This window comes from Culicoides brevitarsis, chromosome 1 (assembly GCF_036172545.1).
Source record: "Culicoides brevitarsis isolate CSIRO-B50_1 chromosome 1, AGI_CSIRO_Cbre_v1, whole genome shotgun sequence".
NCBI classification, from domain to species: domain Eukaryota; kingdom Metazoa; phylum Arthropoda; class Insecta; order Diptera; family Ceratopogonidae; genus Culicoides; species Culicoides brevitarsis.
The window spans coordinates 39,101,519-39,117,281 of NC_087085.1; the positions used below are offsets into that span (position 1 = coordinate 39,101,519).

The window sequence follows — 15,763 nt, forward strand, 5'->3', positions numbered from 1 at the left end:
CATAAATTTCAGTTTTTGACAAAAATTTGTGGAAATTTCAGTCAAAGGATAAAATTACGACCTACTTTTATAACATACTGCTTCACCATTGGGCGCAAACAATTATCATCAGTCGTCATAACTTTTAGTGAACATCATTAAACCAATCCCTTGTTGTCATATTGACGGATAAATTCCAAGAACATATTTGTTTACATTTTTATTTGTTCACTTTTGCGCGCGCTTCAGTTTTTCGTATTAATCCTTAAATACGTTGCCACTTAAAATAATTAAAAGCCGTTGACAAAAGTCATCAAAAAACGTCAAAAATAACAAAAACACATGTTTGTCAAATATTTTATTTTTATTTACGAAAAAATTACATGCTGCATTAGTAAAATCTATATTTCTTGATATTCACTTCCCGCTCATTCTCCCATCGGATCTCTCGAAGATACGATCTCGCGACGAGCGCAAAGTAAAGTGACAAGAGTGACATCATTGCGGAGGTACAGAACATTGTTACGGGAACAATTAATTTGTGAGTGTCGATTGAGCCGAAAATCGCATCAATTCCGATGCCTAAATACGTGGCAAAAGCTCCGAAAATAATTGTGAGGATTACTTCGAAGAAAACAAAAAGACCGATAAGACATCGATTAACCTAAAAAAAATTATTTGTTATGAAATTTTTTTCATTTTTCATGATTTTCAGTTCAAAAATTACCGTTTTTGCTCCTCTGTAACAAATTAATCCAAGTACAAGCAGGAAAATGTGACTCAAGATTAAAACATAATCATTCCTCAAGTACTGCAAATCTATAAAAATTCAAAGAAAAATAAACAAAAATTTATTTTATTTTGAATTTCTTCATTAAAAAATTACATATGAGTTCCGTCTCGCGCTCCACTTTTCGTATAAAAATTTTCGTATCTTGTAACCAGTACAGCTGTAACGTCAAAAAGATAAAGCTGAAAAGCATCATGAGCTTTCCCAACCCAATCAGGCCACTTCGGAGGCTGTTACAGCAGCAACAACGCGTAAAATGCGGAGTAAATCGCCAACCCATTCCGGAAAAATCTTTCTTTTCAACCGGATTTTGCAAAAGTTTTCATAATACTGAGACAAAAATAGTTTTTCATACGGGAGCGAATGGGAATAGAAATAGAGTGAACATCGGTTGTCACTGTCAAAAGTGATTTTTTATTTAGATTTTGAGTAAATATTAGTGAAATTCAGACAACCTCTTCCCGTCTCTCTTTTTTCGCAACTAATTTTCGAACAAGACAACCACGACCTATAACATGTATACTTAGAGAGAATTATGAGACAATGTTTATAATAATCTATTTTTAAACAATTTTTTTTTGCTTTTGCAATATGCGACAACGGGTGTTTACAATGAACGATATCTAGAACGAAAAATGTGTGAGTAAGTGTTTGTTTATTCAAAGTTTAATTTTTTTCTGTGCAATCAGCGGTTATGTGATTGTTATTAATAAGACAAACGGTTTTAATCGAGGACCATGACCAATGATTTTAATTGAGATTCGAGTTCAATTGATTTTCTGAGGGATTTTTTTTCAGAGCTTATTACTTACAGAGGAAAAAAATTGATAAAAACAAAAAAATATAATTGCTGATATCCTTATCATTAGACAATATGGGAAAATTTTTATATTTATATTTATATTTATATTTATATTTATATTTATATTTATATTTATATTTATATTTATATTTATATTTATATTTATATTTATATTTATATTTATATTTATATTTATATTTATATTTATATTTATATTTATATTTATATTTATATTTATATTTATATTTATATTTATATTTATATTTATATTTATATTTATATTTATATTTATATTTATATTTATATTTATATTTATATTTATATTTATATTTATATTTATATTTATATTTATATTTATATTTATATTTATATTTATATTTATATTTATATTTATATTTATATTTATATTTATATTTATATTTATATTTATATTTATATTTATATTTATATTTATATTTATATTTATATTTATATTTATATTTATATTTATATTTATATTTATATTTATATTTATATTTATATTTATATTTATATTTATATTTATATTTATATTTATATTTATATTTATATTTATATTTATATTTATATTTATATTTATATTTATATTTATATTTATATTTATATTTATATTTATATTTATATTTATATTTATATTTATATTTATATTTATATATTTATATTTATATTTATATTTATATTTATATTTATATTTATATTTATATTTATATTTATATTTATATTTATATTTATATTTATATTTATATTTATATTTATATTTATATTTATATTTATATTTATATTTATATTTATATTTATATTTATATTTATATTTATATTTATATTTATATTTATATTTATATTTATATTTATATTTATATTTATATTTATATTTATATTTATATTTATATTTATATTTATATTTATATTTATATTTATATTTATATTTATATTTATATTTATATTTATATTTATATTTATATTTATATTTATATTTATATTTATATTTATATTTATATTTATATTTATATTTATATTTATATTTATAATAAATTATTTAAATTTTAAATATTTACGATTTTAATAAATTAAATTTTAAAATAATTTTTTTATCATCAAAAAACCTTGTCCCAATGCACATTCTACAACCTTGTCCCTATGTACATTTATTACTTATAAAAAAATTAATAAAAAATAGTTTAAAAAATTCAAAATAAATAAACAACGCATAAAAAATGGGGCATCAACCTTAAAATAATGTTGTCATCATCACGCTTCTGACCTTATCAAGGCAGCTTCTTATCTATCCCCTTAAAAATCAGTTAAGGAAACATATTTTGACTGAAAGACTTGCGATTAAGTATCACAAAAACTTCGTAGAACTGATATCTTATCACTCGCAAAATTCAATTCTAATTGCGATAAATGTATTGTTCTTGTTACTTCAGTATAGCCGTGACATTAGAAGTGACTTCAAGTCGACGTTTGTGATTAAATAATTTAGTTTTTTGTCTCAAAATGGGTATTTTACAGAGACTTCCTCGCTTCTCAAAATGCCTCTGTTGCTTGAGTTTACGAAGCGGAATTATTTGTTTAGCAGTTTGTCAACTTACAATTGGCTTACTTAACATCTCGAAAATTCTCCATCATTACAGCTCGAAGTTGTCAGATGTAATGGGCATTAATAAGATTCAGTGTGAGTCTTAAAAAAAAATTCTTAAAGAAATTTGAATTTAAATTAAATTTTTCATAGTTTTTGATGACTACGACGATAGAAATGTCGACGAGGAGCACATCAAGTACTTTTACATTCACTTGTTCCACGACACACTTGTCATTGTATTTGCTTTGACGCTACTTTATGGCGCACTTGGCGTAAGAAATTCCTTTTAATCAAGCAAAAGTGCCTTGTTCACATCTTGAAAACTCTTCCAGCGCAACGCAATTGCCATAAAAATTTACATAATAACCGACTTTCTCATGACAATCGTCGATACGATAAATTTTGTGGTTCCTTTGACGAAATTTTTGACGACAGCGACAACGCCAGATCCCAACCCAGCGGACCAAAAGACAATTCTCATCGATGTGGTGCTACTTTTGATCGATTTGACGCTGACGGCGTACTTTTTGCTTTGTTGTAATTCGTACGTGCAAAAATTGGAATATGAAGCACGACAAAGGCAAACTGGCTCAACTGTGGATTACGAGCCCATGAGAGAAAATGATGAGCAATATAATTTGCATGTTATTTAAAACGAAAAAAATTAAATTATGGAATAAAATTTTTTTTTACACTGAAAATTCGAAAAAAAAAAATTAAACCGCAAAAAGATAACAAAAACAAAAAAAAAAATCTGAATAGTTTTGTTGATGATCGATTTAGTAGCAGCGCTGAAAAGATAAGAATCTTATCAAAAATGTCGCACTCGAAAAAAAGGGCGCGAATCATTCTTAATGGAGACGCCTTGTCTGTTATGAGAATTTGTCATGAAAGAAACCAACTTCGAACAATAACAGGGGAAAATGTTGAACGAATCGTGGTATTAACAAAGGATTTGTGATACCTATAAAACATTTTCCTTGGATTAACTTTCAATTTTGCAATTTGTCTTTCGAGATGAGAGAAAAAAGATTTCTTTTATTGCTACTTTATTTATTTTTCGTCTTGTTGAATTTTTTTTCAAGTCATTTATTAGAAATCTAAAACGTTTCTATTAAAAAATATTTTTTATCCATCAAACTTGAGAAACTTTTAAACACATTACGTAGAAAAGTTGTTGACTTAACAATGAATGACGTCAAAAAAAGAGCAAAAATGAATAAATAAATAATCCGCAACAAAAAGATGTGGCAAACAAGACCTTTCAACATTTTAATTATGTTAATTTATGGCTCATCAAATATTTATTCATTTCGAAATCCTTCCCCTCGAAATGCTTCGTTGTCGTAAAATTCATTAAACGAAATGAAAACTCTGACGAACAATTGTCGCCTTTGAATTTTTTTCTCACCGAATGTCCTTGGAGGACACGTGTCGTGTGAATAAGTCGTGACTGATCCGTTTTTTTATGAATATTTTTCGTCATTAGACGACGACGAAAAAAAGACAAGAAAGGTAGCACGCAATTTTTATTTTTATTCTCTTTGAGGTTTTGTTTGAATTTTTTTTTGCCTCGTGTCAGGTTGTTATCCTTTGTTTTACTATTTCTATTTTTGTTTGTGAATCTTGTCCTTTTTTTGTTTGATTTAATTGAATTCATGAAATCAATACTTTTTTTTTTGCTTATTTATTCATTTTTGTAGCATGATCGGATATTAATTGTTATGTCTTTCGTTCTTTTCTGTCATTTTTATTGTTTGTCATTTTTTGCTCTCTCATTCCCGTTCATTGTTTATCGAGTTGTTGAACATTCGATATTTTATTGATAGTTTATTGGGTGGAATAATTTTCTGCTGAATGTGAATGAAATTTGAACATTTATTTTCTAAACGAAAAATAAAAAGATAAGAAATGTATGAGTAATCAATAAAGTTTTGTTTCTGCAACAGTGAAGAAATCTCAGATTTAAATTTACAAAATACAAGTCGTCTCTTTTTCTTAAAATTTTTATTTTTTTTTAGGAATGTTAAAAAAAATTTGACAGTTGAGCTTTTTGAAATTTGACTTGAAATTTGAAAAGATTGAGATTTGCTAAAATTCATTTGAAAATTTGAAATTTGACTTGACATAACTGTCAAGTTATGAGCTTTTTTTAAATTCTTGATTCAAAAAAAAAAATAATAAAATATTTAGTTTTTGAAAGTTATTTAAAAAATATTTTTGTATTAAAAAATGTTTACTTACTAGTTCGAAAACAATTTTTTGAGTTAATTTTGACAGTTGACAAATTTCAAAAAATAAATTAAAAAAAAATATTTATACATTAAAATATTTATATATTTTTTTGACAATAAAATTAAGATATTTATTTTGTCATCAAATTTAATTTTTTTTGTTTAGTATTAAAAAATTTTGACAGTTAATATTTTGACAGCTGTCAAAATTTTCAATTAAAAACATTCTATTTAAAACTGAAGTTTTTATTTTTTTAACTTAAAAAATTAATTGTTCAAAGCAATTTATTTTAAGGAAAAATTACAAAATTAATTTATTTAAAAATTGACAGCTGTCAAAATATTAATTGTCAAAATTTATGTAAAATTAACAAAATTAATTAATTTTTTATTTAAAAAAATCACTTTAATAGATAAAAAATATAGTTTTAGATTTCGAATTAGACAAGGCGTCTCCATTAAGAATGAGTCAAGCCCTTTTTTCGAGTGCGACATTTTAGATAAGATTCTTATCTTTTCAGCGCTGCTACTAAATCGATTATCAACAAAACTATTCAGATTTTTTTTTTGTTTTTGTTATCTTTTTGCAGTTTGATACTTTTTTTTTGTAATTTTTAATGTAAAAAAAATTTTATTCCGTATAATTTTTTTTTTTTCGTTTTAAATAACATGCAAATTATATTGCTCATCATTTTCTCTCATGGGTTCGTAATCCACAGTTGAGCCAGTTCGCCTTTGTCGTGCTTCACGTTCCAATTCTTGCACGTACGAGTTACAACAAAGCAAGAAGTACGTCGTCAGCGTCAACGAGATCAATTGTCGCACTACTTCGATGAGAATTAATGTCTTGAGGTGCGCTGGGACGGGATCTGTCGTTGTCGCTGTCGCCAAAATTACCGTCAAGACAACCACGAAATTCATCGTATAGGCGATTGTCATGAGAAACTCGGTTATTATGTAAATTTTTATGGCAATTGCGTTGCGCTGGAAGAGTTTTCAAGATGTGAACAAGGCACTTTTGCTTGATTAAAAGGAATTTCTTACGCCAAGTGCGCCATAAAGTAGCGTCAAAGCAAGTACAATGACAAGTGTGTCGTAGAACAAGTGAATGTAAAAGTACTTCATGTGCTCCTCGTCGACATTTCTATCGTCGTAGTCATCAAAAACTATGAAAAATTTAATTTAAATTCAAATTTCTTTAAAAATGAAGAATCTTAAGACTCACACTGAGTCTCATCAATGTCCATCACATCAGACAATTCCGAGCTGTGATGATCAAGTGTTATCGAGATGTAAAGTAAGCCATATGTGAGTTGATAAACTGCTAAACAAATAATTCCGCTTCGTAAACTCAGGCCACAGATGCATTTTGAGAAGAGAGGAAGTCTCTTTAAAATATCCATTTTAGACAAAAAACTAAATTTATTTAATCACAAATGTCGAGTTGAAGTCGCTTTGAATGTCACGGCTATACTGAAGTAACAAGAACAATAAATTTATCGCAGTTTGAATTGAATTATGCGAGTGATAAGATATCAGTTCTACGAAGTTTTGTGATATTTAATCGTAAGCTCTTCATTCAAGATATGTTTCCTTAACTGATTTTTAAGGAGATAGATAAGAAACTGCCTTGATGAGGTCAGAAGCGTGATGATAACGATGATAAGATTATTTTAAGGTTGATGCCCCATTTTTTCTGCGTTGTTTTTCTATTTTAACTTTTTTCTGAATATTTTAAGGACTTGAAAAGTTTGTCGTTTGATGTAATATTAATAATAATGAATAAATAACTTACATTTCGCGAGTATTTGACAAAAATTTCCACGAGTTTTGCGTCATAAAGAGCTTCTCGCTGTTTCCATTCATTGCTAAAAATGAAAAAAAAAATATTAAAAAGAAATTCTGGTTTTTCGCATTCAAAAGGATTCATAAAATGAATGAAAAAAACGAGAAAACGTGAGAATTTGTATTAAAATGAAACTCACCTGAGCGTTTTTCCTGTTTATTTTTATTTTTACAATGAAGCAACTGTAAAAAATAATTTTTTTCCTTCTAAAAAAAAAATTTTTTTTTGTTTGTAAACCACTCTATGATAACAATTGAAACGGAATTTTACATTTAAAACATTCATTATTCACTTGAACACGTTTAAATAGTTTCTAACAAAAAAAATACAAATTCATGCTCGAAACACCTTCAAGTACTTCATGCTACTTTACCTCTTTTTTTAAGTCAACTCAATGAAGCAAAACGTGCCAGAATGAAACACGAGCCTTAATTGACCCACTTTTTCTTTGCAATTTATGGCAATGAAGAAGGTTATAAATTCCGGGAATAATTAAATTTAGTCGCGTCGGTAAATAAATCCTGAAGAAAAAAACATTTCGTTCCATTAACCCAAAATTCCTTTTATTCAAATCGAAAAACTTGCCCTAAAAAACTTTTTTTTTGTGGAGCACTTTTTCAATGGATGACATATGACTTGGACGTGACATCTCAATTAAAATGTGCTCGAAATACGAAATCAAGAATGAAAGAGAAAAATAGAGGAAAACTTTTCTAATCAATATTTTGAATAAAACCACAAACTAAACTAAATACTTGAGTTGTTTTCAAACAATTTCTTCTGTGTCAGTGTGCAAAACTATTTTCGGGTTTTATATTGTTTTGAGGTTTTATAAATTAACTTTTCATAAAATGGTAGGATGGATATTTGTGAATTTAAGCAACAAACCAAGGAATAGTTGAAGTGCGTTTTGATAGGTAAAAATTTTAGAGGTAAATTTTTTTAAAATTAATTTATCTTGAAATTTTAGATTTTTATAAAAAAAAAAATTAAAATTTAACAAATTATAAAATAAATTTTAAAAAATAATTTTATAATAATAAAAGTTAAAAATTTTAATTTATTTTTTTTTAAATTAAATTTTTATTTCTTCAATATTAATTTGAGACTAAATAAATATTTTTTTAATTTTTTCAAGTATTAATAAAGAGAAAATTTTCTAAAAATTAATTTTAATTAAAATTCAAAACAAATTAAATCAAATAAAAATTTAATAAAATTGACAATTATTTAAAAAATTTTTAAATTTTTGGTTAAATTTTAAAAATTTGTGTTCAATTCAAATTTAAAATTTATGCAAAATAATTTATTGAAATTTTTTTTTTTTTTTTTTTTTAAAGTCGTAAATTTATATTTTTCTCCTTTAATTATTTTTAAAAAATTATTAATATTAAAAATAAAACTTTTGAAATTTTTTACATTAAATTATTTTTTAAAAATAAATTTATTTTTTTTTAATAATTTTTTTAATGACAATAATTTTATTTAAAAATTATATTTTTTTATATTTTAAATAAAATTATTGTCATTAAAAAATTATTTGAAAAAAAAGAATAAATTTATTTTTAAAAAATTAATTAATGTAAAAAATTTCAAAATTTTAGGTACTCGGATAAAATTTTAAAAAAATATATATAATTTAAACTTTCAAAACTTTTCACTGAACTTATTTTGTTCTTTACAAAAAACATTCTCTCCTGTGACAAAACCGTAAATTCCCAGCAGGATACAACTAAAAAACTTTATTTTACGTTCCTATCATAAATAAATAAAAATATTTAAAATATTTGCATAAAAATAACCAGATTTCGATCGTGGCACGCAAAATTTTGTTGCTATATTGCCTATTTTTATTTTTAATATCAGACAACATGACACAAACACTCATGAACGAGGCTTAGTCTACAGCGCTCCAACATCGTCAGCATTATGCTAATCCCATGTCAGGGAAATGTTGTAAAAAAGGCTCCACACACACACGAAAAACAGGGAATTTATACACAAATGTTTTAATGGTGTCTATGAGTTTATCGTAGCTGAAGCACGAAAAAAATATGTCGAGTGCTGCAAGTTAAGTCTCGCAACAACAATTTCCATAATAACAGTAATAACACTGAAGTTCTGTGTGACTAAAAGCCATTTTTGCTTGATGTTTGTGTCATTATCATTTCCGCATAGTTCGTTAATGTCGCAAAGGGACTTTCCTAGATTTTCCACGTGAAGTAAGGTAATGGTACTTTATGCTTTTCTCGTTTTCTGGCCTGTCAGAAAACTCGAGTAAACTCGGAAAATTGCTTCCTAAGAGACTTGGTTTCATTACTCAAATGGACGTCTTCGAGCAATTTTTCTGACATTTTACAGGCTTTTGAACGATATTAATGTTCTTGGAGAACATCTAAATTAGCTACACTTCATTAATTTCAACGGATAATTAGTCATGTCGAGTCATACTGAACAACTTGGAAATAAAAACCCGACAAATTATCACTTTGAGACCCATTTCGACATGACCTCCAGACGATTAACATTGAACAATTAAAGCGATTCGCGCGAAAATATCAATATAAACGCTTCTCAATTATTTTGTTATTTTCCTGAACTCCGATAAACAACAGCAATAAAAATCTCCACAAAAAAGTACTCAAGAGTCATGACCACACAACATATTAGTGATTAAATTAAAATAATTGTTGTGTGGCTTGTTTTTTGTTATTTTGCCGCGTAATGAAATTCGTTGGTTTAACTTTTTTTTTGTTGCAATGGAAAATTTTAATAATGTTCGTGTGTTCGCGAAATTTATTAGATTATTTTCATCTCGAAACTTTTTTTTTCATATTTATATTTTTTTTTACCAACAATTTTTTACGGAAAAAGTTCAGGTCAATGACGGTGCACGAGATAATTTATGGTTATTTTAAAAATTAGAGGCTTCGTTTGATTAATGTTTGCACTGTTTTTGTCAGGTCAAATTTTTTTCAGTAAAACTGAGAGAGGAGACGTCTAATATTTTACTGAACCTCTAAAAATAAATTGTCAATCAATAACGTGTCATTTTCTACGCCCACAGAACTCCATACGAACCTTTTTCACAAAGAAAACGGTTCAAAAGGAAAGATCCTACATGTTGAAAGGATTGCTTCATAAATATATTGAAGGTTCTTGTTTGATAAATGTGTAAGCTACTTATAATCACAGAGACACTTTTGCATACAATGACACCCCGAAAAAAAAAATAAGAGAGATTTTTAACCTTTTTTGAATGTAAATCATAATAATAAAATGCCTTCTTAACATATCAAGTCATTTGACAGGAACCCCATGAATAAATGATGATGATGAGGATCCGTAAGTGACAAAATGTCCATTAAATTTTTTTTTTTATGAATATTTTTTGTGTTGGAGGGATTGCGAAAAATTTGTCGCAGCAGGAAATTATAGCTACTGTTAGTTTGAGGAATTTAAGTTTTTTTTTTTGCTAAAGACTGTTATATTGCAATTGTCTGTCCGTTTAAGAGAGATTCTCGTCTCTTAAGAACATTTTTTTTCTTTTGTATTTCAGTTGATCTTCTACTTTCTTTATTTTGGATGGTTAATTTGATTCATAGTTTAATAAAAGGTCGAAAATTTATAGTTGAAATGCAATAATAATCAATGCGCTTCATTATCTTAAGAAAAAAGGTCTGTAAAAGTTCTACGGAAGCGATGGGGCATGTCACGGTTAGAGATCACGGTTCACCGGCTCAAATTGTAGGTTTTGGCATTAGAAACAACTTTTGTTTTGGACTTTTTCTAAATTTTGCGTTTCCGATGTACAGGAGCCATTTAAAGATGTTAGCAAAAAAAATTGATGAAAAAAAATTTTAGTCAAAATCCTCTTATTATGAGGGCTCACATACCGATTTTTCAAAATTGAGCTAGTTTCGTGAGCTCGCCATGTTGAGTTTGTGGTCAGAAGGACGTTCAGTTTATTATACATCTAATATATGTTACTTTCTTTTCTGTATTTTTTTTGGAACTTTGTTTTGCATTATCATTATTTTACTGAATACTCCAGTTACTCAGTCAAAGACTTGTATTGCTCCTCCAAGATACTTTATCCTGCTGTTGATTAAATTATAAGTACTATCAATCTGCAGGTATGGTATGGTATGGACAGTAACTGAAAATTATAAAGTAATTTAGCAGGAAGTGTTTCATATCAGTTTCAGTTTTCAGGAGATGTTGTTTAGCAATTGAAATACTATCAAGGAAATATTTATTTTTTCTTTACACTGATCGAAGCTTTCTAAATGTGTTTAAAGTTTTTAAATTATTTGATCTAATGTTAACTTTTTAACTTACCATATTCCATGAAGATCCATAATTTTGCTTGTCTTCCTTATTTGACCAAAACAAAAAGCGCTCACGTTTTTCTTCAAAAATTTTAACTCGTCAAGTCTTTCTTATTTTTCGTTTATTGAATATTGGAAAACTATGACGCACTATAAAAATTATAGATTGAACAAACAATCGTTCGCTGGGGGTGTTTGTTTGTCTTTGTCGTTTTTCATTCATCCATTATTTTCACGAAAAAACGTCACTCATTCATGAATAAGAAAAAAAGGTTTAACCAAGGCGTGAAATCGTTCAAATTTAAAATAAATGTGGTTTCGCCTGTTTTTGTTTGCTTTTTTCTGAAAAAAATAAATTTGAGAGATAAAGTTTGAAAAAACCATTTATTTTATGCAACCGCGATTCTTGTCACAAACAAACATTATCCTGAAGCTACGTTGCAAAAGTAGTAAGAAAAGTTATAATTAATACTTCTTATATATTTTTCTATAAAAAGAAAGCGGATAAAAAGATTCGTGAAAAAAACTCAAGTTAAATTAAGTCTTTAAGACAAAGCCATTGTCCATCATTAAGGAAAATTATTATGAATTGACGTCAAAGTTGCAAAATTATTAAAAATTATTTCTTTTATTATCCGTTTTATGCCTTAAAACGACTGAGAATGAAGTGAAAAGTAGGTAGGAAAAAATCTTTTTTATTACGTTATCAAAGTTAAAGAGAACAGAAACCGGCAATGATTTATTATTACTTCGCTTATTATGAGAAGCGGAAAAAATATCATAAATAGAAACAAACATCTGTCCGTCATTCCATTTTTTGTCTTAGTTCACGTTAGGTTCATGTAAATTCCGAACAAGTAACAAAAAAAAAGTTTAGCGAACACATGTGCGGCGCGAAATTATTATTATTACGTGATCATCTTTTATTATATAGGTTCTTTTTTTGCTACTTTGTTATTTAGATTGCTTCATTAGCTGCTCTTTGAATAGGATTTTGATACAGATATGACTTGTTATGATTTTTTGTTCGTACTCTATGATTCAAAAATGGATGAAATTCACTTCTTAACGAGATTTTAAGGAGAGAATTTCATCATTTTTCGAATCATAGAGTAGACCTTGAAATTTAAGCAAACTCATGTTTTACTTACCGAAATCTTCCAATATTTGCAATTCAAATCGAAATCGATTCAAAATGTTGACTCACGTTCATTTCTTCCTTTTTAAAAGCTTCAACTTAATTTTTTTTCTCGAGTTTGTACTTTAATATCATCCAACTCTTCAAACTCCTTATGTTCATGTCAAGCCTCTTCTTCTATAGACCTTTAAAAATCAAATATTTTTCTAGATGTACTTCGTTTGCCATCATCTCATCTTCTTACTATATGTACTCTCTCACATGATTGCAATGTCGGATAAGTGCTCCGATTTATATAAACATAAAATTCTTATATTGATTGAAAAAGTACCGAAGGAAAAGTTTTCCTCAATGGGCAGCAGCATCAAACTAAAAAGTAGAGGAAGAAACTTTTTTTTATTTGTATAACACTGAAAAACATTAAAACTTTGTCGTTGAAATTTTTCCGTCAGTCCTTCACTTTTTTTTTGTGTATGCATTTTTGTAAATTTATTGTTCAAAAGTGCATAAAATCAAATAAAAATGAAAAATGTATCTTATTTCAACATTTTATATAAGGACTTGTTATGTTTTTTGTAAAAAAAGGACCATTTAGTTAAGCCCTCAACTCCAACTCAACTCACCTTGAACCGAAACACTTTTTCATCCATTTGAGAAATGTTAAAAGGACATGCATGTTCACATGGAAAGACTGACATGAATGTAATTTTATGTGTTGGCATAAAGAACACTCTCGACATACTTTGGTAACACTACATCGAAGGAGAAAAAAACAAGATATTGCATATATGAAAACGGATGTTCAACAACCTTTTAGATAGATGAAGAAGCACATACTTGCTCGTGTGTAGAAATTCATTGAAAGGTTAATTTGAATTAGATTTTGAGATGTCTTGAACTTTAGTCTTTTTAGTATAAGAAGTATCTATTCAGCTTTAGTATTTTTAGATCTCAAATTCCTCGTTTTAGATTTTAGGTTAGAAGTTAGCTCTTCAGTTTCAGTTTTTAGCTTTTCAGCTCTTAAAACTTTATTAAATTTTTAGATTCTCAGCTTTTCAGTTTTTCAGTTTTCATAACTTTTCAGCTCTTCAGTTTTTAGATTTTCAGCTCTTCAGTGTTGGTTTTATTCGATTTTCAGATTTTCAGTTTTTATGTTCTCAGATTTTAGTTTCCAGTTTTAGATTTTAGTTTTTCAGTTTTCATAGCTTTTCAGATCTTCAGTTTTTATTTTTTTAGCTCTTCAGTTTCAGTTTTTAAATCTTTAGCTCTTCAGTTTCAGTTTTTACATTTTCAGCTCTTAAGTTTCTCAAACTCTTTTAAGACCCTTTGTTGATACGTTTTAGTTTTTAGATTTTAATTCAGCTTTAGTTTTCAGCTTTTAGTTTTTAAACCTTCAGATTTTTTAAGGTTTTTTTTTTTTGAAAATTATTTTATTTATTTAAAAAATTGTCACTTCTAATGAAAAATACATTAAATCACGTTACACATTTTCCTACGTGAATAGTGATGAACTTTGATAATAAATAAGAAAAAAAAACCAACAAATGCTGGCAATCAATATTTTCGATGTTGAAACCGAGTGTTATGTCAATTTTAATCAAAATATGCTTCAACGGCTTGTGTTTTTGTGTGATATGCAATTTCGGTGTGGTTGTTTATCCGGATGGCATAGTCGTGTTTTTAATTTAATATTTTAATAATGAACAACTGTGTGTGCGAAAATCTTGTAATTCGATTACGAAACAACGAGAGAGAGAGAAAATTTTCCCCAACTGCGAGACAATGTTCTTCGTTGTAAGACAACAAATTTCCATTAAAATTACTCCGGATTTTGTATTTGTACAAAATAGCACAAAGGCAGCACACAAAAAAAGACAAATGTGTTAGGAAAACTTCCCACATCAATTACATTTAATTACAAACTTTTCCTTACACATGATGTGTCTTTGAAGTAGTTTTTCATTCTTGGCGCAGCGCAATTTTTTAGTAGAGCGACTCACCGCCATTTTCATTCTTCTTATCTATTATTCAATGTCTTCTTTCGGTTTTCTTTTTTTTTGTTGGCGAAGCTCATTATTACTATGCGAAAAAAATTTCCTTTCAAGTCCCGACAATGTTGATATGAAATGCATTAGGAAGGCACGAACAAAAAAATTTGTTAAAAAGTTGTCGTTCTGAAAACGAAAAAGATTGTATCGTCTTTCGATTTCATTAAACCACGTGGTTTCTTTAAAAATTTTATAACCACGTGGTTTTTTAAAAGAATAATAAAATTTTAAAACCACGTGGTTTTTTAAAATTTTTTAACCACGTGGTTTTTTAACCTCGTAGTTTATTAAAAAAAATTAAACCACGTGTTTTCTTTAAAAATTTTAAAACCACGTGGTTTTTTAAAAGAATAATAAAATTTTAAAACCACGTGGTTTTTTAAAATTTTTTAACCACGTGGTTTTTTAACCTCGTAGTTTATTAAAAAAAATTAAACCACGTGTTTTCTTTAAAAATTTTAAAACCACGTGGTTTTTTAAAAGAATAATAAAATTTTAAAACCACGTGGTTTTTTAAAATTTTTTAACCACGTGGTTTTTTTAACCTCATAGTTTATTAAAAAAAAAATTAAACCACGTGGTTTTTAATTTTTGTTAAAAATTCATGTATTTTTTATATTTTTAATCACGTGACGTCAATATCTGAACAAAACCGCATTTTTTCTTCGAAATGCGGTAACAACTTTTCAATATTAAAATTTCCTCTGTGTTTGTTCGCGACTTCCTTTTACGAACAACACGATATGAAGTGCATTCACTGGATGGTTGGCATGAAATTTCACTCCCATGTGGATAATTTGCTCTACTTCCACTCCAATAACGGCTATGTTTGTGAAATGCATCCTAATTAAAATTAATGACAGGCAACCAACAATCAAAAATGGCAAACGTAATAATTTCTCTGCGTTTAATTTTTAAATCATGCTCCGAATGTCTGTCATTCTAATTAACAATCCATCGAAATGTCACATTCAAATGTTAATTTTTTCATTTTT

The 15,763-nt window shown here is 27.2% G+C and overlaps 4 protein-coding genes across 6 annotated transcripts in view; 2 read left to right on the top strand and 2 right to left on the bottom strand.

Annotated features, from left to right (window-relative positions):
• Window positions 1-15,763, top strand: part of LOC134827017 (TBC1 domain family member 4) — a 44,378-nt gene that overhangs the window by 22,130 nt on the left and 6,485 nt on the right. The gene's annotated exons all lie outside the window — the stretch shown is intronic.
• On the bottom strand, window positions 342-1,216 carry LOC134827060 (uncharacterized). Its single transcript, XM_063839596.1, has 3 exons — window positions 866-1,216; window positions 707-798; window positions 342-643 (listed from the first exon to the last, which is right to left on the bottom strand). The coding sequence occupies exons 1-3, from the start codon at window positions 1,047-1,049 to the stop codon at window positions 371-373; spliced, it is 549 nt and encodes a 182-aa protein (XP_063695666.1). The 5' UTR covers window positions 1,050-1,216; the 3' UTR covers window positions 342-370.
• Window positions 3,035-3,866, top strand: LOC134827049 (uncharacterized). The gene is made up of 3 exons (XM_063839585.1): window positions 3,035-3,264; window positions 3,322-3,443; window positions 3,504-3,866. Exons 1-3 carry the CDS (start codon window positions 3,087-3,089, stop codon window positions 3,822-3,824), a joined length of 621 nt encoding a protein of 206 aa, XP_063695655.1. The 5' UTR covers window positions 3,035-3,086; the 3' UTR covers window positions 3,825-3,866.
• On the bottom strand, window positions 5,798-6,859 carry LOC134827039 (uncharacterized). Its single transcript, XM_063839573.1, has 3 exons — window positions 6,631-6,859; window positions 6,450-6,571; window positions 5,798-6,389 (listed from the first exon to the last, which is right to left on the bottom strand). The coding sequence occupies exons 1-3, from the start codon at window positions 6,806-6,808 to the stop codon at window positions 6,066-6,068; spliced, it is 624 nt and encodes a 207-aa protein (XP_063695643.1). The 5' UTR covers window positions 6,809-6,859; the 3' UTR covers window positions 5,798-6,065.